Source organism: Harpegnathos saltator, unplaced genomic scaffold (assembly GCF_003227715.2).
Source record: "Harpegnathos saltator strain DR-91 unplaced genomic scaffold, Hsal_v8.6 scaffold60, whole genome shotgun sequence".
NCBI classification, from domain to species: Eukaryota; Metazoa; Arthropoda; class Insecta; order Hymenoptera; family Formicidae; genus Harpegnathos; species Harpegnathos saltator.
Genome location: NW_020230427.1, coordinates 908,325 through 930,879, shown reverse-complemented (window position 1 = coordinate 930,879; position 22,555 = coordinate 908,325). Strand labels below are relative to the sequence as shown.

At 35.6% G+C, this 22,555-nt stretch overlaps 5 protein-coding genes across 11 annotated transcripts in view; all 5 read right to left on the bottom strand.

Moving 5' to 3' along the window:
- alpha-Man-Ia (alpha-Mannosidase class I a) overlaps nt 1-22,555 on the bottom strand; it is a 923,832-nt gene that overhangs the window by 53,217 nt on the left and 848,060 nt on the right. The window lies entirely within an intron of this gene.
- Nucleotides 4,939-8,312, bottom strand: LOC109503932 (uncharacterized). Of its 5 annotated transcripts, none has more exons than XM_025304279.1 (9): nt 7,454-8,312; nt 7,131-7,250; nt 6,938-7,055; nt 6,580-6,841; nt 6,077-6,193; nt 5,751-5,817; nt 5,473-5,618; nt 5,203-5,335; nt 4,939-5,134 (listed from the first exon to the last, which is right to left on the bottom strand). In XM_025304279.1, exons 1-9 carry the CDS (start codon nt 7,649-7,651, stop codon nt 5,087-5,089), a joined length of 1,209 nt encoding a protein of 402 aa, XP_025160064.1. In that variant the 5' UTR covers nt 7,652-8,312; the 3' UTR covers nt 4,939-5,086. The 5 variants fall into 5 exon arrangements, with proteins under 5 accessions (XP_025160064.1, XP_025160063.1, XP_025160067.1 ...); XM_025304278.1 differs by having other exon boundaries at nt 5,751-5,841; nt 7,454-8,311; XM_025304282.1 differs by having other exon boundaries at nt 5,751-5,841; nt 6,580-6,655; nt 7,454-8,311.
- LOC109503781 (uncharacterized) lies at nt 8,505-16,542 on the bottom strand. 2 transcript variants are annotated; one of them, XM_019841205.2, is made up of 9 exons: nt 15,315-16,542; nt 10,236-10,355; nt 10,048-10,165; nt 9,695-9,956; nt 9,455-9,571; nt 9,291-9,390; nt 9,024-9,169; nt 8,727-8,859; nt 8,505-8,637 (listed from the first exon to the last, which is right to left on the bottom strand). In XM_019841205.2, exons 1-9 carry the CDS (start codon nt 15,456-15,458, stop codon nt 8,590-8,592), a joined length of 1,188 nt encoding a protein of 395 aa, XP_019696764.1. In that variant the 5' UTR covers nt 15,459-16,542; the 3' UTR covers nt 8,505-8,589. The 2 variants fall into 2 exon arrangements, with proteins under 2 accessions (XP_019696764.1, XP_019696765.1); XM_019841206.2 differs by having other exon boundaries at nt 9,300-9,390.
- LOC109503780 (odorant receptor 63a-like) lies at nt 17,859-19,736 on the bottom strand. Its single transcript, XM_025304309.1, has 6 exons — nt 19,361-19,736; nt 18,902-19,009; nt 18,604-18,694; nt 18,352-18,497; nt 18,110-18,242; nt 17,859-18,030 (listed from the first exon to the last, which is right to left on the bottom strand). Exons 1-6 carry the CDS (start codon nt 19,552-19,554, stop codon nt 17,977-17,979), a joined length of 726 nt encoding a protein of 241 aa, XP_025160094.1. The 5' UTR covers nt 19,555-19,736; the 3' UTR covers nt 17,859-17,976.
- Nucleotides 20,818-22,235, bottom strand: LOC112589780 (uncharacterized). Its single transcript, XM_025304323.1, has 3 exons — nt 21,474-22,235; nt 21,219-21,338; nt 20,818-20,974 (listed from the first exon to the last, which is right to left on the bottom strand). Exons 1-3 carry the CDS (start codon nt 21,636-21,638, stop codon nt 20,849-20,851), a joined length of 411 nt encoding a protein of 136 aa, XP_025160108.1. The 5' UTR covers nt 21,639-22,235; the 3' UTR covers nt 20,818-20,848.

Genomic DNA, 22,555 nt, shown 5'->3' with positions numbered 1-22,555 from the left:
TGCTGGGAAATTGAGCCCGCGCGTTGACGAGCAGTAACAGCTCAACTCTGAATAGAGTAAGGTATGCGTAATATTGTTTCATCGCCCCTCCAATAAAATTATTGGGAGGGCCAAAAGTGCTTTGCCCCCCCTAAGTCAGCGCCTATGGTTATTGTATATCCCCGAAATTAACTGCGCCATTTTTCGTATTTTCGAACAATATCTTTATATGAAGCAAAGAACCATAAAATAAGAGGTTGACATACTCAAGCCTTAAGAAACAGGAGATTTTAGATTAACCGGTTAACGTAGTTGTTATTTCCGTGAATATTAGTTTACAGTTGTAGGAAGAATATGGTAAAAGAAAAGGGAAATATATTGAATATTATGTAAAGTACCAAAACAGTAGAGGACGAGTCAACGCCTTTATTATTTCTCTTGTCTTCTAATGAACTACTACTACTTGATGTCAGTCGTCTTTGTCTTATTAGGTACATACGTTAACATCATATTTTTAGACTTCTTGTTAACTATCAAACTTATGTGAATTGTTTCATCGTTTCCAGCTAGTAATTTAATCTGCGAGAGAAAAACTAAAGCATTAAGTTTATTAACTGTAATGCCATTCTGATTAATTGTTATTTCAGCTTGATCAACAAAATCAGTGCCTAAGATTATTGTGACATCTAAAACTTAGGAAGAAACATGGAATATTAAGGGAAAATCAAAACCATCTGCTATTATTGTTATGAAAATGTCTAAGTGTTCTAACCTGACCCTGGGCAATGCCTGTCAAGAGTATTTCTGATTTGCACAGTTTTGAATTAATAATCAAAGTAAAGATATCCTCACGCATCAAAGAGTGATGACTATCTGTATCCAATAAAACATGGAAATTTTTACTTTCAATTAAAATTTCTTTAAACATGCGACTGACATTGATTTTACCAGAGCATTGGCCGTTACTTGTGCATTATCAGAACCATCCTTATTCAGATTTTTAGATTCGTGACCGAAATGATTGCACTTAAAACATTTCTCGACCTTTGAATTTACAAGTATTCGACTTATGTTCGCTTTCACCATAGTTGTAACAGCGATCTGTCGTCTTTAGTGTCTTCTTTTGATCATTTTTGGATGATCTAGCGTCGACCTTGGTTGATTTATCCATTGACTCCTTCTTTAGAGCGCCCCTATTGTTAATAGAACTGCATTTCTATATCTTCTCATATGTACGAAGAAGGACTCGGAAATCGTAATTTTGAGTTCCAAATAGCATTACCTTGTTGCTGCTATCAGGAATATCATCGATGATGTACTGTATGACTCGACATCAACACTTTCTTCCAGCCAGTTCCTTCATGGCTAGCAAGGAGATGACGCAACCTGTTTCATCGATTTCAACACGAGTCATAGCACACTCGATAGCTATGATGCCGTGTATAAACGCCCTAACATAATATGCGTGAATGCGTCTTTGTTTACGAGTAATTTGCAGTTAAAGTTTGGCTCGCGGAGCCATGCCACACATAGGGCGCAAGTTACGACACTCTTTCACGAAGCCGGCGTGGTTGAGCAGACAGAGGCTCCCGCGAACACTTTTGCGCCGACGACGGCGTTCGAGTCCCGCCGACGACTGGTTCGTTTTTTTTTCGTATGTAAAGACATGTAATAAATATTTTTATATTGTTCTTATGTATAATTCCTTTTTTTGTTTCTACGCTATTAATCAAGGCTAATTAGGAGAGTCAAGTCTTTCAAATATGAGCACAACTTTTTTATTAATTACAATAAAATGTTTTTTTCGTGTAAATCTTTTTCGCATAAATATTTCGTATGGTATGGGAAAGAAATGGCCAGACAGTGATTATTTTGTGTGAGAGAAATCCGAGAGCCGTTAGAACCGTTACAAGTGGAAAGGAACTCTCTTCCCTTTCCCCTTCTCGCAGAGGGATTCTCATATTTTGTGACGTGCTTGCTTCATTCTCTGGGCAGTCTTCGTAACGTGAACAGTGAAAAACTCATGTTAAAAATGGAAACCACGTTTGTAGATGAAGCAACGATCAGCTATGTGCAAAATCTAGCAAAATGTGATATTACGAAAGAAGAGTTGACGGACGCAATAGAATATCTTCGAGGTAAATATATTGAATGTGTGTGCAATGGAAAGATATATTTGTATGTATTGTTATTGGCCTTGTATACAATATCAATTATATTGAATTCATATTTGCAGATGTCCTGGTACAATTTCCGTCCAGTCTTGTTGACAGTCGCGAGGTATTTTACAACGTCAATCAAATATGTTTTCCACCAATTATACATAGTGAAAAGTGTATTTGTGCAAAAAATTATGCGTTCATTACGTGCAGTTGGTGCAAAAAATTATTATATTTTACATGCTTTTATATGGCATTCCATCCGCAGAGTTGCGATAGCATGACCACATTTTATAATACGTAACTTTCATTTGTGTGCCTTATATTTGTCTTATGTGTGTGTGTGTATGTGTTTTGATACGGACAAAAACATTTTATTGTAATTAATAAAAAAGTTGTGTTTATATTTGAAAGACCTGACTCTCCTAATTAGCCTTGATTAATAGCGTAGAAACAAAAAAAGGAATTATACATAAGAACAATATAAAAATATTTATTACATGTCTTTACATACGAAAAAAAAACGAACCAGTCGTCGGCGGGACTCGAACGCCGTCGTCGGCGCAAAAGTGTTCGCGGGAGCCTCTGTCTGCTCAACCACGCCGGCTTCGTGAAAGAGTGTCGTAACTTGCGCCCTATGTGTGGCATGGCTCCGCGAGCCAAACTTTAACTGCAAATTACTCGTAAACAAAGACGCATTCACGCATATTATGTTAGGGCGTTTATACACGGCATCATAGCTATCGAGTGTGCTATGACTCGTGTTGAAATCGATGAAACAGGTTGCGTCATCTTCTTGTAGGTAATATTCTTGAAGATTTTCATCCTTTAATATAGATAACGAGACTGGGTCCCTGACTGAGGTCTTTGACGGCGGCTCCTGATGTGAGAGGTTCTTGTTTGTCGAGCCAACGAGAGACGAACAGGGGCCTTGCGATTCCTCAGAGTTGTAGCCTGGATGCCTGATTTTGTGGACGAGGCGCCTACTGGCGAACGGGTTGCAGCGTCTTCCTTCTTGAAACAGGTGCTAGTTTGGCGACCTCGCGACTCATCCTCTTATAGGCCTGTGCTGCCTTTAATATTTCGGCAAAATTGTGACCGAAAAGGAATTCGTCCAAAGGCGCCGTGTCCGTAGCATTCTTGTCGATAATATTGAGAGAAGGTTAACAAAGGCTCTTGTCAGAGAGAGGCGACAATAGTGGTCCGAAAACGTATGCACTATGAGCTCAAGGCATTGAGGCAGGTAGTTACTTGTGCTTGCAAGAGTGAGTAGTACTCGTCTCTCTTGAAGATAGAAGAGCTTAAAGCCGCTACGATCTCGTTATAGCGTTTCAGTGAAGCTAATGCTGCAAGGTCCTTGACTTCGTATTTAGCCAGAAAACAATTACGAGTTTCCTCACTCAAACCTGCTCGGGATTCTGCTTGGATCGACTCTAGAATGATAGGATCTCAAGAAGATGTTGGGGGAATCTCAGATCCCCCAAACAGTTCTCTGGCCGAGGTATGAGACATTGGAGCAGCCAGCGGATCTTCAGAATCCGGAAGGATAGTGACAAGAGTGTCAACGAAAGCCACTGTGCCGGGAGCCAGAGGCTCGACCTTATCGACTTGCGAAAAAACCGGCGTAGCCGATAGAAGAGACAATCGGTTATGTCCTCTCTTTGCCAGGCTTTATCAAATATTACTGGGTCAACAAGAGGACATATCTGGTACAACGCCCCGGTCGCTTGTGCGACCGGCTGCTCTTCTACAATCTGGTCTAGAAGAGACAATCGGTTATGTCCTCTCTTTGCCAGAATTTATCAAATATTGCTGGGTCGACAAAAGGACATACCTGGTGGGATAACGCCCCGATCGCTTGTGCGACCGGCTGCTACTATACAATCTGGTTTAGAATCTGTGGCGTGAGGAAGGAAGTAGTACCAGAACCTCCCTGAGAAATACTTGAGGGGCTCCTGAGAACGGTTCTGAGGATTACATAACCTCCTAAGCACTCCTTAGAATGGAGGTTATACTCGACTTCTCTGGAGGTGATAAACTCACGCATTCGATCGAGAATTTCCACGAGGGAACTTCGAGAATATAGATCCTCTGGCGTCCGAGAAATACAAGATGGACGTGCATTCCACGATCTACTGCGTCAACGGTCCCGCAATCGCCTATCCCCCGAGTAATCTTGAGCTGTGCGTATGCGAGCGCCTTTTCTCTCTCGAGTGTCTCGAGGAGGAATTCTTTAGATTTTTTATGCCTAGGCATGGCTAAAAAAGAGAATTGGCACAAATTAACTGAAAGAATCTGATAAAGCTAACCAACGTACGTGTTACCAAGGCTAACGAACAGAACACAATGAAGAACGAGAGCATGCGCAGCGCACGGAAACACGGGCGCCACGGCCACGGGCGCCACGGCACGGAGCGGCGTTTGCTTCTGAGTGGCGGGTTTTTTTAATTCTGTTGCCAAGGCGCGTGCAGGGGCACGACTACATAGTTTCTCCATCCGGACGAGACATTAGGGGGCATAATTAGTTTTATCAAATGTAATAAAAGGACGATTAAATTAAGGACAAAATAATGGTATGTTTAATAAAAAGAAATGATAGTATTTACTCAACTATTTTAAACAGTTCGAAAGCATACAAGAGTTTGCTACCAACATTTCAGTAGTTGGACCGGTGGTTCTTAAAATAATCAATCCAATGTTTATGTACATTCCTACGATATGAAAGTATTTCTGCTGATCAATAACATATTCGACTGGCACAAAATATTGACATAGTTTAATGATATTATAACATCGAATGTGAAACAGATTTATTTATTTGTACTTCGGTTACATTTCAATATTTCTAATGTCCATCATTATTATTCATTATAGTATTTGTTAGCAATAGTATATTAAATATCTCCAAGGCCAGGGAGCAACAACGGTATATTGTGTGTGACTCATACTTACATAGAACAAAATACCATAAAATAAGAAGCAGACATACTTAAACCCTGAAATATTTGGTATTTTAGTTGTTTGTAACTGTTGTATTGGTTAATATTAACTTTTATTTTATTACCGTGGCTAAACCTTCTAAGCTCGGACTAAACATGCCACCGGCGTCAACTTTGTAACATTTTGTAGTTTTTTGTATCAAGAAAAGTATCAGTTTTTGTGTTTTTAAGGGGGCATTATACCATTGCGTGTTACATCTGCATAATTGCAAGAAAATATTGTACGATAAAAAAAAACAAGACCAGATTAAAAACTGCGTGACTTATAGTTAAACTATTTAAGAAATGAAACGGTATGTCTTCAGAAAACTGTAATAATTAATTAGGTTACTTACATCGTTCGATGTACGTGCGAGTCGCAATTAATAAATTGTTGTCCGGCATAATTTGCTGCGATCAAAGATATGATGTGCAAAACTATTAACAAACTATGTTCAATAATTTCTAGCATGTTTTGTTTTGTCGTTATTATTCGAAATAACTGAAAGCAGGTACATGTAAATTGAATGAAAAACGATAATAAAAATAAAACTGTCAACTTTAACTGATTTGAATATTTCGTAAAGATAATAAGATAGATATTTTCTGTTACTATTAATAACATGCTACTCACGTAAAACATATTGATACTTGTCGAAAATATTACTCCCATAAATAAGATCAAGTATGTAGGTCCAAAACTGTTTTTTAACAATTCAGAATATCTTACAGAATAGAATATTACTGATTATTATTTCCTTTATACATATCAGACATATTGATTAGTGCAATTCGAGAATTAATTATTACATTCTTAATTCAAAGCAAATTAAGATATACACGAAATAATTCTCAAAGATTATAATCTCAATGAAATTTTATATATCACTAATTATTAATTACAATATAATTAATAAATAATGTAATGCATAGATATTTTGATTTAAGTGGTTTACTAACTGAATTGCCCGTCTATGCATGTCTACTGCAGCGATTATTTTGTCGCGAGATGCTACATATTTCTTGGTGGCCGATATCTGTAGATGATTTCCATTTAATATATATTTCATACGGTAACTATAAAAATTTATTCACTAGCTGGTATATGGTATTAATATATACTAAATAAGCCGTCTAACATGTGACAACAGTTCAACAGATTAACATTATAGTTATCTTACATAGTTATTTTATTTGTAGTAATATCACAATGTGTTATATATTTTACGAAATATTAATCTGATTTAAATATCGAAACTGCACGAATAAATTAGATAGAGAAAAATTAGAAGAAATAAATACAACAAATAATATCCTTTGAATGAAAAATATAATTTATATCACTAAATTAATTCAATCATAAAACTTGCTATTTAGCAATATTTTCTACTGAAAAAATCAAATATAACAAGTTTTGATTAAAGTAACCATATGTTTAATAAAAGAAGAATGATAATATTTACCTAGCTATTTTAAACAGACCGAAAGCGTATAATGCATTCGCTAATGCAAATGTTTCGGTTGCTAATAGAATGGTTCCTAAAGTAAACAATCCAATGTTTATGTTCATTGCTATAATATGAAAGTATTTTTGCTGATCAATAAAATATTCGGCTAGAATGAAATATCGACACGGACGAGATACGTTCAATGGCTTTATAATATCAAATAAATTGGGGACATATTGCGTAAAAATGCAGAAAAGAAGCATGAAATAAACCAACGCTAAAAACAGGATAAAATGTTATTAATATCACATTAATAATTAGAAATAATTGATTTCGTTTATAGTATACAATGAAGTATACGTTTCTCTTTTACTTGCTAAAACTATTGTAGATATTTTTCCAGCCTTCCCTTGCTTATATATTATTTGGATCTCTCGTTCGTCAGTTAAATTGCTCCAACTTTCCGAAATATACTGCCGAAATATTTTTACCTATTGGTAAGTACAAGAAGCATTATCATAACGACATTTAATCGCGCACACATATTAAATTGCTTTTAAACTTACATTATCTACAATAGCATAAAACGTGATATATTTTATGGTTATTATTATCATAATCATATCCAGAGATAACACTTTCAGAAATGTATCGAGCTTGTATTCCGAAATGAATAATTTCAGCAACTATATATATATCACGATAAATCTTGATGTTGGCAGAATAGTTTGGAATATACAATGTTAATGTCATTTAAATAGCCGCCGTATATGATTGAAAAGGTTTATATTTTTAACAGAACGATATTGTTACAACGAAGTGCCTTGCGAGCTCCTATATTTTCAAATTAAATATATGTTGCAAATATACATTATAGAAATGCAAATACCTGAGGACTTGTAATCAGCATTATTATTAGCAGAAGAAGTATGAATCGCACTTGTCTAACTTTGTTATCATCATACGGCCAAAGACCTGTCACTGATAGAAGAATGCGATTGAGTCTATAGTATCGCTCTTCGGGAAACACCATCTCGAATGACAGCCAAAGCCCTACTAAACGTCTATAGTCCCTAAGAAGTGTCATTCCCCTTCTCTAACTGTACACAATTATTTCCTCTAGCGTTTCAATCGCAATTTTGCCACTCATATTTCCTCGTTGCGTGAGCGTTAGAATTGCGGGTCGGAATTTGCAATTTATAAATTGTTCATACGCACGCGAGTGCGTACACAGGAAAGCTACATAGTTTGATATAATTCTTAAAATAAAGAGGACAAATATCGTGTCTTCGTGGAGAGAAAAGTTATATTCTTGTATCATCACGGAAATAGGCGGTAATTATTAAATTATTGTAATTTAGTTTTCAGTTGTACAAATATTTCAATGTTCTTTACTTTTGCTTTCTACAAGAACACGCAAGCACAGGTTTGTAAAAATATCCTACTGATGCTGTCTTATATCATTACGAATGGCATACGGTATAGTAACAGACAGTATAGTAGCTGGTTAAGTATTGTGTGTTTCTGAACTCTTAGAATGCAGTAAGATTAAAAATCAGATATATTTTTTGGTCATACATATCTGTAAATTATTTTTTTTTCATTTAATATAATCCTTCATCATCCGTAATGATACCCTTCATGACCAGTAATTAGAGGTAAAAGAAGCAAATATAATTATGAGTAGATCTAGTATAAGTTGATTATGTATTAAAGTTTTTTGGGCATGTCTAATGAAAATTCTTTATTCAAATGGTAACATCATTTAGAAGAGAATAATACATATATGTGTGTAAGAAATACAGGTAGAATATAAAAAAGTTTAAGTGTTGTAATATTCTACAGAATATTCTAATATATTGTATAAATAACAAGACTCGGGAGTGTATCATTTTATTCAAATTTTATTAATTAACTCCGTTAGTTTTACATTTATTTACATCCTTGTATTATTATCGTTATTGTATTGATATCATGTATCCGCGAAATTAACTGCGCCATTTTTCATATTTTCGAACAATACCATTACATGGAGCAAAAAACCATAAAATAAGAGATTGACATACTCAAGCCCTAAGAAGCAGAAGATTTTAGATTAACTGATTGACTGGTTGTAACTGGTTGTTATTTCCGTGAATATAAATTTACAATTTTTTTTTTACCGAAGCTAAACCTTCCAGGCTAGGATAAAATAAACCAACGGTATCAACTTTATAACATTTTGTAGTTTTTTGTATCAAGAAAAGTATTAATTTTTGCGTTCTTAAGGGAGCATTGTACCATTGCGTGTTACATCTAAATAATTATATAAAAATACTGTCTTTAGTTAGTAAAGATAATTTGATTGTTTTGGTTAAGTGAAGATCATTTGTTTATAACAATACAATCTCATAAAAGCATTATTTATAAAATGAGATTAAACGACGTGAAAGAAAAGGTAATAGTATAGTATTACTCACATCATTCGATAGATGTTTGTATCACAATTTATAAATTCTTGCCCAGCATAATTACCTGCAAACAGTGCTATTACATGCAAAAATAGAAATATAATGCACTTTACAATTTCAAGTATATTTCCTTCCGTTGATAGTATCTGTAAAAACTACACGCGGAAATTGTTCTATGAAAGCAATGGTTTTAATTGTCGGAAGTATTTTCATTGAGTCAGTGGAACGAAGTTCGGTTATACAAAATTTCACGCTCGGAATTTTGAAAACACTCACGTTACTCACATAGAAGAGATTTATACTTATGGAAATGATAAGTCCCGAAACCAAGATTAGGTACATCGGTCCAAAACTTTCTTTTAATAATTCAGAAAATCTTACAAAACAGAATAATTTCTTTATATTATTTGTTAATAAAACATATACCATTATATACTCACTTAATCGCTCGTTTATGCATGTTCGTTGCAGCTGTTATTCTATTACGGAATATTACATATTTTTCAGTCGTACATATCTGTGAATCATATCCACTTGATATCTGTTGCATGCGATAACTATAAAATTTATCATTCGCTGATACATATAATTGAAAACTTGGTTCCTGCTAATATAATGGAAACACGACTAACACGAGGTAACAAGGAAATATTTTTAATGAAAGAAATGGTCTTAATTACCTAGTGACTTTAAACAGCCCGAAAGCGTGAAATGCGTTTGCTAATACGAACGTTTCGGCACTTATTACGCTCGTGCTTCCAACACATATTGCAATGTTTATATGTATCGCTATAATATGAAAATATTTCTGCTCATCAATAAAATATTCCGCTTCAATGAAAAATACGTGTGGACGAGATACGTTCAGTGGTTTCATTATATCCAATATGATGGGAATATATTGTATCAATATGCAGAAAAAAGCGGTGATATAACCGATTGCTAAAAACGAACGAAGTTATCGTTAATATGTAATTGTCTGAAGTAGCCAGTTTATTACAAGCTACTAATTAAGTATTTCTTTATCGTTTACTCAATATAATTAACGTAAAGTATTTCCCGATGTTCGCATGTCTGAGTATTATTTCTATCTCTCGCTCATCCGCTAAAATTCTCCAATTATCAAAAACATATTGTCGAAGAAGTTTTACCTATTAGCAAGTATGACAATTACTATTATAAATATCAGTTAAAATTAGATTAAGTCATTATTGAACGTACATTTTCCATGACAGCATAAAAGGAGATGTACTTCATGATACACGCTATGCAAATGAGATCGAAAGATAATATCTTTAGAAGATGAATTTTATCGTATTCTGAATTGAATAACGTCAGCAACTGAAAGTATGTTGTGATATTCAGTGATACGCATACTTTGGAGTTTCAAGCCGAAATATACATGTAGCAGGAAAACGAAAGGGAACATTGTTTAATGATTAATATATGAAATGCCACAAAATAACAGCGCGATAACTTTATAGGGTATGTCGAAGTTTAATTGAAATTAAAAGTGTCGTTTAACTGAAATCTAAAATGTTAAGATGAAAATATCGAGACTGCAATAATTTCCGAGTTATAGAAGTTATAAGTTGATCAATAATATTACTGCAAATTCCTTATGCTCCTATCATAGACGTATAATATCTAGACCGCGCGGTCTTACGTCTCCCTTTGCTAGAATGCGTCAGAAATTAGAAAAAGATAGTTGCTGTACGGGTACCATTCTGTTTTTTTCTAAAAACGTGTAGTAGGGTGAAGAAGCCTTTGGTAGGGAACGAAAAAAGAAGGTAGAGGAGAGTGGAACGATACAAGTAATCTTTACTCCAAACATTATCAGACGAAGACAGAATAATATCCCAAAGCATGCTCTCTCTTTCTAATATTTGACGACTTTTCGGCCGAGTACGCGGTCTAGTTATTATACGTCTATGGTTTCTATTCGAAACGATGCACAGTGGGGCCATTTCAAATTATAGGAAAATTTCAAAATCAAATATGTAAACATATATTCTGTCGCACGTAAGATGTACAGAAAAGTCTATTGAACATTATAAAAATGTTAAGACAAAATAAAACAGCGTTCCGTCGTCATGGGGACGCATCAAATAGAACCTCGTTGTCGACTGATTTTGCTTGCAGTTTTCAACCTGTTTTTGTCGCTTCATTACTAGATCATACAGCGATTGAAAGTAATCTTGTTTATAATTATTTGAAAGCTAGTATGATATAGTGTTAAGATTTGCAGTTAGATTTACTATTTATGTTCCCCGGTACAACGTAAGTGAGTAAATTTAATTGGTAATTTTAGTAAGTTCTCTGTAACTTTAAAATAGCAAAAGTATAGCACGACCATGAGAAACTACGCTCAAAATCACATAGATATCTTTTTTAGAGTCCCCTCTAACCTATTAATGTGAAAGTGTCTGCAGATAATTGCAGATACGCTATTTAGAGCTCTTAGTAGGTACAAAATCATGGAAAATTTCGTTTTTCTTCATAAAAATCATAGTTATCTTGCATATACACAACGCAGTTATAGCTATAAATATAATAAAAGTATCAGTAAAAGGATACTCTTGAAAAAAGATTACATTTGTTATGCATTCTTACCTCCCACGCATGCATGTATTTTTACCTACCACAAAATGGCAAACTCATTTAAAATTAGTCTGAAGTACAAGTTATCCTATAGTTCGTGTTAATTTCTTAAATATTTTATTTTAGATGGAATCAATTCCATATTGTAAACTTATAGATGAATTGCAAAATTGCTCCTTTATTACGCTCATAAAGGTATCAAACAAGAAGTCAGTTCAATATTTATATGAAATCATTTTAACAAAGCTGCAATGTGAGATTGAGGAGCCTAAATCTACTGCACTGCATAATAATATATGGAACTTCTGTCGTCAATTCGAGCGACGCTATAATAAATGTGGTAGGAAGTTAGATGTTGTGCAGAGCAGTAAGTGGGCGGAAAATAATTTCGATTGTCGTCCCTTTTTATGACCACATCGAGACTGTGGTCGACCTTCGAAACCTTGAGGACTGTAATGAAAAAACTAAGAAAGCTCGAGTTCAATTTCTTGTTAATACAGTACCTACTAAACAGCTCCTATATGCAGAAAAATGTAGTTTGTTGCCGAACAAAAAAGAGCCGCAGAAAGTGTAATAGCCGAAGTTATCAAACCTTCATTTCTGGATAATGCTGTCAAAATAAAAAGGAAATTGCAAGAGACATCGGACAAATCTGAGCCAATGACACCCGACGAAGTACTCGCTCTTTTTATGAATACAAAATTGACGCGATCACAATACAATATGATTCGTAGTGAGATCAATAAACGATGCAAAATACAAATTTTCCCTTCATATAAAAAACTTCAAGAGATAAAAAAGATGTGTTATCCAGATAATATTCAAATTACTGAAGGTAAAGCGCAGGCATAATCAGTTTACCAAATGTTTGAAGTTACACTTGTCAAACGCTCCGCGAAAACTTTTTTTCGACGGGGCGATTTTGATTATTTTTTGATACACAATTAAGCGCTAGCATACCATTACAAAACATCGTTGACCATATGAGCAAAAGAATAACCGATAGCATTGTCATACAACAACCAACACTTGATTGGAACATTTTGATCGCATGGAACTAATCAGAAAATTAGGACCAGATAGAAGTTCTGGTTGTGGCAGTCATATGCGTAAACGGCTATCCACTTCCTCGTCTTTGGATTATTCAGCATTTATAGAAGAAAAGCAAATAGTATCTGGTAAAAACATGCAAACTTCAGTACTATGAGCCGTGAAACTAAATTAGAAATAGCCCTACTGTGCGACGCGTACGCATGTGTCGAGCTGTCATCTGTTATTGATTTTCACCGGACTGTGAAAATCAATATCAGCTGAGCTGCAAAAATCAATAACAGATGACGGATTGGCACGCAGATATGCATGTAGCAGCGAAATATATGCGAGATCTATCCTGACTTCAGTTTCGGAAATGGTAACTTTAAATAAAAATATTCTGACAAGGTATACACAATGTTTCTTCGGTATTTATGCATAAAAGAGGCTCTCTCCCCGATTTAATTGATATTTAAATATGTTGTTGGGGGAATCTTTCTGAGTCGTTTCATATACATATATAAGGATCGGACGCAAATAGCTTCGGAGATACAGGTTGAGAAAGGATAGAAATAACAAGTATAAAAATAAATGTTTAATGATGATTTATTCAGTACTTAATGATGATTTATTCAGTACTTAATGATGATTTATTCAGTACTATCGTTGGGAATTGGGAAGATTTCAGCCATTGCATTAAAAAATGCGGTAATCGCCGAAATTCGCTTCATATGGAAAGTTGTATTGTTCTGTGTCACATGAGTTAGCGATTTTCCACATGACGCAAGTTCGACCAAACGAGGGGGGTGCGGGGGGATCTTCGACCCCCCCACCCGCATCCCCCCTTCGGTGTGTGTATGTGTGTATGTGTGTGTATGCTTCGGTGATTCATTACTTTAAATGAATTTTCATATTTACTACTTTCATCGTTTCTCAGCTTATATTTCCGAAACTATTGTCCGACCGTTATATATGTATATGAAACGATTCAGGAAGACTTCCGCAACAACATATTAGATGTGTGAATTAATTCGGTCTATTTGACGGCCAATTGCTGTACTATGTAATTTTCTAACCTCTAATGTCTGCAAAAGGCTTTACTTTTTAGTTTTGATATCTGGCAATAATATTCAGTTGATAAACGTTTGGGTTTGTAACAATAACATCGTGTTTATCTGATTCGAAAATATCGAAACTCGAGCCAAAAAAGCATCATTTCCGGAAAGTTCTCATTTTTTGCTTTTATTTGAAGAAAACAGCCGCTGAAGCTCATCGAATGCTCGTAGAAGCTTATGGTGAAAGTGCTTCCACTGATAAATTATGCAGAGAATAGTTTCAAAAGTGATGATTTCAGTGTCGATGACAAACCTCGTTCAGGTCAGCCGAAGAAGTTCGAGGACGAGGAATTGCAGGCACTAATCGATGAAGATCCGTGTCAATCGCAACATAAGCTCGCGCAATTGTTGAATGTTGACTGATCAACAATTTTTGTGCGTTTGGCAGCCATGGGAAAGATTTACAAAGAAGGAAGATGGGTGCCATACGTACTGAAAGAAAGAGACATCGAGAGGCGAAAAGCCATGTCTGAAATCTTGCTTGCCAGGCAAAAAACAAAAAGGTTTTTTACATCGTATTGTGATTGGAGACGAAAAGTGGATATATTTCGATAATTCCAAACGAAGGAAATCCATTAGCGACCCAGGAAAATCATCCATATCGATACCAAAGCGGAATATTCACAGCAAAAAAGTAATGCTCTGTATATGGTGGGACCAGAAGGGTGTAGTGTATCATGGACTATTAAAACAGAGCCAAACTATCACTGCCGAACTTTACCAACAACAATTGATCCGTTTAAACAACGCATTGAAGAATAAGCGGCTGGAATATGCAAAGAGACACGATAAAGTGATCTTCCAGCACGATAACGTTCGGTCACATGTTGAAAAGATTGTGAAGGCCACCTTGGAAGCACTTGGCTAAGACGTTTTACCTCACCCGCCGTATTCATCAGACATTGCTCCATCCGATTATCACTTGTTCAGATCGATGGCACACGGGCTTTCGGGCCAGCACTTTAACAATTATGAAGAAACCGAGAAATGGCTCAATGAATGGATCGCTTCGAAGGACGAGTCGTTTTTCCGTCACGGAATGCAACAACTGCTAGACAGATGGGAAAAAATAATAGCAAGCGATGGCAAACACTTTGATTAGTGTACTTTTTCATGTTTTTTCATACTAAAGTCCTTTTTTGGAAGAAAAAATCGGACCGAATTAATTCACACACCTAATATTTAAAAATAAATTAAATCGGAGGAGAGGCCTCTTTTATGCATAATTACCGTTTCTTCCTTGAGGAAATTATAAGAAAGTGAAATGCGGATTAATGTTTTTAGAAATTCTAAGCAGCTCTAAACGCAAATGTGCACTTGTAGATATGTTCATTTTTTCTCCTCCAATTCGAACGATATTGTCGATAAAATTTAACGAAAATTATATCTGCGGATAAATGTTCAGCACAAAATTCCAGAAAAAGTGAAATTTCGTCATGAATGAATATCATATTTATGTTACTTTAAATTATTTTTTTCTGATTTTAATAAATTTATCTCTGAAGAGATTAAATGTGAATGACAAATGTACATTCAAATAACATGGAGATACCTGAGTGCTTGAAAATGTAATCAGTATCAGTAGTGTCAGTGTGAAACGCAGTCGCCGTACTTTAAAATTGTCGTACGGCCAAAGTCCGACAACAGACAGAAGAATGCGATTGACTCTATAATACTGATTTTCGGGAAACTCCATCTTTGATGACAGTTTGAACGCAACTAAACGTAGTCTATATACACAAATATTTTTTCTTCCCTTTTACATCGATTACCTCTACTATGGTTATATTTTCGACTTCTTTACACCTGCTGTACAGGTAAATGCGTTAACAACTACATCTAAATTTGTCTAAGGGACTTATATTCGCGCAAATTGAGCAATCAATAAAATAATAATGACGGCGCGAGTTATGTAGTGCGCTTTTCTATAGAGATAAAGGGGAAAGAGAGAAGGAAGAAGGGAGAGGGAAAGAGAGGATATGATAGTCTACGTACTTACTCTAATGACGGAAATAACGACAATCGACGGTAAAAAAGTATAATTTCCGTTCACGCATTGCATATCAATGTTTTTCCTGCTCTTTTAAAAATATTGACGCAAGCGCAGTATAGAACGTTATGTTCCTACGACGGAACGCAATCGTTCGTGCAGCATACAGAGAATGTCAAACATGTCTCGATTCAAACTTTTCGAGATCGTGGATTACTTTGCTATAAAAAATTCCGCTAATATTCCAATCGTGTTATTCGCTGATCACTGAGCAGGGAAAATGTATGTAAGAAGTATTGAGAGTATATAATAACAACGAGTGTTATGGTACATGATTGTTGTCGGTGGACGACAAAATTTTGGCGGTGATGTGCTTGTTTCACTTGTGAAATTAGATTGAACGAAATTTCAGATAAATAAATAGTAAACAAATAACACATATCGTTGTAATCTTTTTGTTCTTGTTCATCAGAACACGCGAAATAAACGCGAAAGAAACACAGCAAAAATAAACGGAATTCTGGACTGTTCCTCCAGAGGAAAGTATTTATTTATGTATCGGATAGCGGACAGTGTGTGTTGCACCATTAATTGGTCGGATATAGTCGTGCAGTCGAGAAACTCGAGTCGTAACGTAAGTGCGCAAATAACGGATAATCTGTAACGCTTCGCAAATAACATGTGATCAAATATCGTGGTATTAAAACTGCACGCCGGAATAATTTTAACTTGACATAACATACGAATCAGAATGTGCGTAGAAATATTTGGAAGTAATATTAGGTGTAGTAAAAAGAAATCCATTATTTTTCCAATAGATGGCTTTAGTTATCTGTATCTCGCGTTGTATAAGTCCGATCGAGTTCCACTAGATGGCGTTAGAAAGATGAGATTTCGTACTAAAAAAACTTTTGTGACAGTTTTGTGATTAGTTGACTCAGTTTTATTTGAGCGCGTGTCAAAGATGGACACTAGCAAAGAGAAAATACGCTATATTTTACAGTTTTTCTTCGATAAAAGCGAAAACGCAAGCCAGGCGGCTGAAAATGTGAATAGTGTTTATGGTCCTGATATTGTAACAGCTAATCGCGCGCAATTTTGGTTTCGTCGATTCCGTTCAGGTAATTTCGATGTCAAAGATGCACCACGCACTGGAAGGCCAATTGTCGAAAATATCGATAAAATCATGGACATTGTCGAGTCCGACCGTCATGTAAGCACTGTTTCGATTGCCCAAGAACTAAAGATTGCACAAAAAACCGTTTGGAACCATTTGAATAAGGCTGAATACAAAAAGAAGCTCGATGTATGGGTGCCACACGAGTTAACGCAAAAAAACCTCATGGACCGAATTTCCATCTGCGAATCGCTGCTGAATCGCAACAAAATCGACCCATTTCTGAAGCGGTTGGTCACTGCTGATGAAAAGTGGATCACTTACGACAATGTCAAGTGAAAACGGTCGTGGTCGAATCGCGGTGAGCCGGCGGAAACGGTGGCCAAGCCAGGATTGACGGCCAGGAAGGTTGTGCTGTGTGTTTGGTGGGATTGGCAGGGAATTATCTACTATGAGCTGCTCCCCTACGGCAAAACTCTTAACTCGGAACTGTACTGTCAACAATTGGACCGTCTGAAGGAAGCAATCGCCCAGAAGCGGCCAGCTTTGGCCAATAGGAAAGGAATTGTGTTCCATCAGGACAACGCCAGGCCACACACATCGATAGTGACTCGCCAGAAGCTCCGGGAGCTTGGTTGGAAGGTTCTTATGCATCCACCTTATAATCCGGACCTGGCACCAAGTGATTACCATCTGTTCCTGTCCATGGCGAACAATTTTGCTGGTGAAAAATTTGCTTCAAGAGAGGCTTGTGAAAATCGACTCTCTCAATTTTTTGCCAATAGAGACGAGGGCTTCTATGAGAGAAGCATAATGAAATTACCTTCAAAATGGCAACAAGTTATCGAACAAAACGGCGCATATTTGACCTAAATCGGATCATCCTAACTATGGTAATTAAAGCCTTCAATTTCATGCAAAAATAATGGATTTCTTTTTACTACACCTGATATATTCGGAATAGCGCCAGTGAACATACGAGCATTAAATTGTCTTCGAGAACAGTGCCTTTTATTCGATAATGTCATTTCTCGTTGTTCTCGGCTAAAACATTGCAGCAACTTGACGGCAATCCAGTAAGCGTACTTTTCGTGATAAATGTCGTTATCATTTCCGTATCGAGCAGAGAACGGTAAAGTAAGAGAGCGTCGCACTTGCGAGCTAAGACAGACAATTCATTTTTCACCTTGGCTAAAAAAAGGAGCGTAGAAATATATAACTTCGAGTAGGTTTTCCCTACCGTAGTGAAACCTTCCAACGATGGGTTGTACAAACCACCGACATTCATGTGGTAACTTTTCGCAGTTTTTTGCATTATAAATAATATCTGTCTCTGTATTCGCAAAGGCGCCTTGTACCACCGCAAACTGCATCTTTAATAGTTCGTAAAGATAATTATTTCGTTTGTACGAACTATTGTCATAGAAATGACGATGAAAATAAATATGATAATATGATCGCTATTCTATTTACAATACCCACATCTTCTTGTAAATCTCGATATCGTGGTCTATAAACTTTTGTCCAGCGTAATTGGTTAAAAACATATACAAGAAGTGGCAACAAACATACACGATAGATTTAATTATATCGTCCATTGCGCCCGCGGACATTATCACTTGAAACAGCTGCCGAGAAGAAAGCTTATCGATAAAGTTGATTCGTGAGTATATGTGTATGTCCGTAGATATTTTTATTTTTATTTTTCGTGAATAATAATTGGATTACACTCACCAAGAATAAATTTATGCTCGATGAAGTCACTCCGAGTAATATTAATGCCAGGTACGGTATCGCAAAGGTCGATCTGATAATTTCGGAAAACCTCAGAAAAATAAAAAAAAACCGTTACACAAATATTTTTTATCATTATTATTTTACTTCCAATGAGAAATCTACATACTTGAGAAACATCCGAAATAAATTACAATTAAAATAGATAATTTCTATAAAACATTAAATGAATGATGCACTTTTACCGAACGGTATGTGAATAATTATTTGTTTCTCAAACAATATCTACGATACTAACTCGATTGCTCGTCTATGACTATTCACAGCGGCTACCACACTGTCATAGGAGACGTAACGTTTGCCAACGAATATGTTCGGTGCATCGATTATATGTTCCATGCGATAACTATAGAAACAAAAATGTAAACTAGGAGGGTCGCCGCCCGCGCCCGGCAACGCGTTTACTAACATACATATTAGGTTGGTGTAAAAATAATTGCGGTTTTTACGTATCGCATAAAGTGTATATATCAGTTAAAAATTATATTTATTAATTTATTATTATTATTATTAAAAATTATATTTATTAATCAAAATAAAGACCACTGGGCTGCATACACTTTTCCCAATGAGAAACAAATTTGTTTATTTCTACAAGATAGAATTCTGGAAAAGATAAAGAAAACTAAAAAAATCGGTACCAAACTTAGAATGATAAAAATTGCAATTATTTTTGCACCAACCTAGTAATATGTACCTCGCTATTTTAAACATTCCGTATGCGTGTATGGCGACCATTAAACAAAACGATTCGGTGGCCAGAATCGTGGTCGCGGCGACGATTAATCCTACATCTAAATGAAATTGAATCATATGATAATATTTATCCTGATCGACGAAATACTCGACCCAGAATATCAGCTCGGCTCGCCGAGATTTGTTCAGCGGCATCACGACGTTAAGAAAACTTGGCGCATATTGAATGCATATAACAATAGCTATACATACATAAATCAGTACTGAAATCACATTCGAACGATAAATATTAGATATTGATATTTTCTGTGCGATTATGTAGATTTAATCAGACGATAATGATTGTTAAAGTATGCAATTATGATTTGCTGTTATACAGGGTGCACGATTTATCTGAAGACATTGAAATATCTCGAGAACAATGCATTGGATAAAAAAAAGTGGTTAATGAAAGTTGTTAGTCTCGAAGGGGGACATCCAATGATACCAAACTCGACCTCCCACCCCACCTCTTGGGGGTGGGGGTTGGGGGCAACTTTGAAATCTTAAATGGAAACCCCCATTTTTTATTGCAGATACGGATTCTACGCCACAAAATACGTAAATTTTGTACAAAACTTTTTTTTTTATTCGTAATAGATGGCGCTGTAATCGCAAAAAATTATATTTTCCGCAATTCTTCAGAAATGATCATTAGATTGAGAAATAAAAAATACCTGTTCAATATTTTTAAAGAACATAATAAAAGTTATTCCCTCCCATCCTCTCGGGGTAGGGTGGGTGATAACGTTCAAATCTCAAATGGGGACCCACATTTTTCATTGCAGAATTAGATTGTACGTGAAATTTTTATTGAAACAATTTTTTTCATTCGTGATAGATAGCGTTGAATTTTTTCGAGAAACTACTTTTAGCGTTACACAGGAACAACGACGAGGACATAGTAGTTTTATGTTCCCTTCGGGCGCTTTTTTAATGTGAGTCCCCTTGCCTCTCAGAGATCGGGGTGCTTTTTTAATGTGAGTCCCCTTGCCTCTCACTGTTCAATTAATTAGAGTAAGTGTTCGAAATTTTTACCTTCAACTTCAATACACTTATTGATTGTTTCAATAAAAATTTCACTTACAATCTAATTCTGTGTTTCAATAAATTGTTTCTGGAGAATTGCGGAAAATATAATTTTTTGCGATTACAGCGCCATCTATCACGAATAAAAAAAAAGTTTCGGACAAAATTTACGTATTTTGTGGCATAGAATCCGTGTCTATAATAAAAAATGGGGGTTTCCATTTAAGATTTCAAAGTTGCCCCCAACCCCCACCCCCAGGGGGTGGGGTGGGAGGTCGAGTTTGGTATCATTGGATGTCCCCCTTCGAGACTAACAACTTTCATTAACCACTTTTTTTATCCAATGCACAGTTCTCGAGATATTTCAATGTCTTCAGATAAATCGTGCACCCTGTTCAAATCGTACATATTGTTCAAATGTTTATTTACTTGCTAAAGACTTAGTGATTAATACAGACGCTTTCGCGTATTGATGAATTATCTCGTGCTCGTTGTTATCTTTCAAGGCATTCCAGTCATTTTGAATATACTGCATTAATCCTTTTATCTATTATGGATAATAAATAGAAATAAAATAATACTAATAAGCTTTCATCGTGTTGCGATTATTCTCACGTAAATATGCAAAACCAAACACTTTTACAAATCTAACTCGATACCATATAAGTCTCTGCCAAGTTCCTAATCGGTATTTTTTTAGTACTTGTATGTTGTTCTTGTAAACCTCTTGTGGTATTTATATGCTACAATTGTCTATATATACACTGACACATATAATTTTTTGTACTTACATCTTCCGTCACAAAATAAAACGCGATATATTTTACAATAAATAATAAGAATGGTAGAGTGGATGATAAAACTCTCACAACAACGTCCACATTGTATTCTTCTACAATCAATTTTGTTAACTGAAAGCAATACACATTTTTAGGACATATTATCGGGTAAATTTTCGATAAACTCAGCACTGGTCGAGCACTTGAAAGACACTCGGAAATAACAAGATGAAGCGCAGAAATAAATAAATAGGCAATTTACTGTACCTGAGGAAATGTTACCGAGATTAGTAGAAATGATAACAGAGCGGCTTGAATTTGTCGCAACGTGATGTGTCGATGTGGCCACAGGCCAATAGCCGACAAAATGATACGGTTAATTTTATAATAGTGCTCACTGTTGAAGTCCATTTTGCACGAGACCGGGAACATTTCTGGTCGTGAAACTGACTCTCGATGCTTTGTATCGATCCGTGTGTCATGTGTGACGAATTCTAATGCTCTTTTTTCTTTATCGAAATATCTTATATAAAGAAACGTTTTGCGCAATGAATGGCGAAAAGTATTACTTTTGTATAATTTATGCTCTCTCTATTTTGCTCTCTCCTTTACAGATATAACCCGCTTCATTATAGAAATGGCTCGCGGAACAGTCAATTACAGATCCTTCTCAAGGTAATAAGTCTCTCAAGGTAATATCGCAAATGTTCTCCGTTCTTTACACTTTATGCCGACGCATGCGCAGTTTATTGATGTATCTGATCCGCAGGGACGGGAGCATATTGTTGCAAGAGAAGTCGACGCGTGCACTTTATAGTTCGCGATGCGAGGGAGGAAATATAAGATCACTAGATCGTTCGTTTCGAGTAAGTTATGAGTAAGTTACGACAGTTTATAAGAAATCTCAGATATGGCTTTCCATGAAATAAAAAATTGTAAAGTGGGTATAATTGGAAGTATCGAGTATAATTTTTCATCACTCGTACAAAGCCTATTAACTAAAGTTTGAATTTTTTCCTTCCAACTGGATATTTTTTTTATTTTTAGGTACTATTTTTCATCGAAGACACTTATGACACATGTCATTTAATTGCGATTCATACTTATATTTTATTATTCATTTATTAATTATTTATAATAATGATTGGGTAACTCACATGATTCTAGACAAATAAAGATGTAGATGAAATATAACAATCGTAACGTTTTATTTCATCAATGCGCGACACTGTTGGAAGACTAATTACTAAATATGATTCCTAAGGTGGTACAAGTGTGTAGTGAGGTTCACACCGATTTAGCTCGCGCCAAACCGGTTGAAGTTGTAAATGAAATGTTACTTAGTGTTT

Coding starts and splice junctions, on each gene's coding strand:
- LOC109503932 (XM_025304278.1), bottom strand. CDS start 7,651: ATGACACTTCTTAGGGACTATAGACGTTTAGTAGGGCTTTGGCTGTCA. Junction 6,842..6,937: donor ATCTACAATAGTTTTAGCAA/GTAAAAGAGAAA, acceptor TCCTGTTTTTAG/CGTTGGTTTATTTCATGCTT. Junction 6,194..6,579: donor GGTCTGTTTAAAATAGCTAG/GTAAATATTATC, acceptor AAATTTTTATAG/TTACCGTATGAAATATATAT.
- LOC109503781 (XM_019841205.2), bottom strand. CDS start 15,458: ATGGAGTTTCCCGAAAATCAGTATTATAGAGTCAATCGCATTCTTCTG. Junction 10,356..15,314: donor TTACATTTTCAAGCACTCAG/GTATCTCCATGT, acceptor ACATACTTTCAG/TTGCTGACGTTATTCAATTC. Junction 8,860..9,023: donor ACAAACATCTATCGAATGAT/GTGAGTAATACT, acceptor ATAATTATTTAG/ATGTAACACGCAATGGTACA.
- LOC109503780 (XM_025304309.1), bottom strand. CDS start 19,554: ATGCCGCTGAACAAATCTCGGCGAGCCGAGCTGATATTCTGGGTCGAG. Junction 18,243..18,351: donor ATCGAGATTTACAAGAAGAT/GTGGGTATTGTA, acceptor GAACTATTAAAG/ATGCAGTTTGCGGTGGTACA. Junction 18,031..18,109: donor CGTTGGAAGGTTTCACTACG/GTAGGGAAAACC, acceptor TGTCTGTCTTAG/CTCGCAAGTGCGACGCTCTC.
- LOC112589780 (XM_025304323.1), bottom strand. CDS start 21,638: ATGTTCCCGGTCTCGTGCAAAATGGACTTCAACAGTGAGCACTATTAT. Junction 21,339..21,473: donor TCTCGGTAACATTTCCTCAG/GTACAGTAAATT, acceptor TATTGCTTTCAG/TTAACAAAATTGATTGTAGA. Junction 20,975..21,218: donor TTTATTTTGTGACGGAAGAT/GTAAGTACAAAA, acceptor TATCCATAATAG/ATAAAAGGATTAATGCAGTA.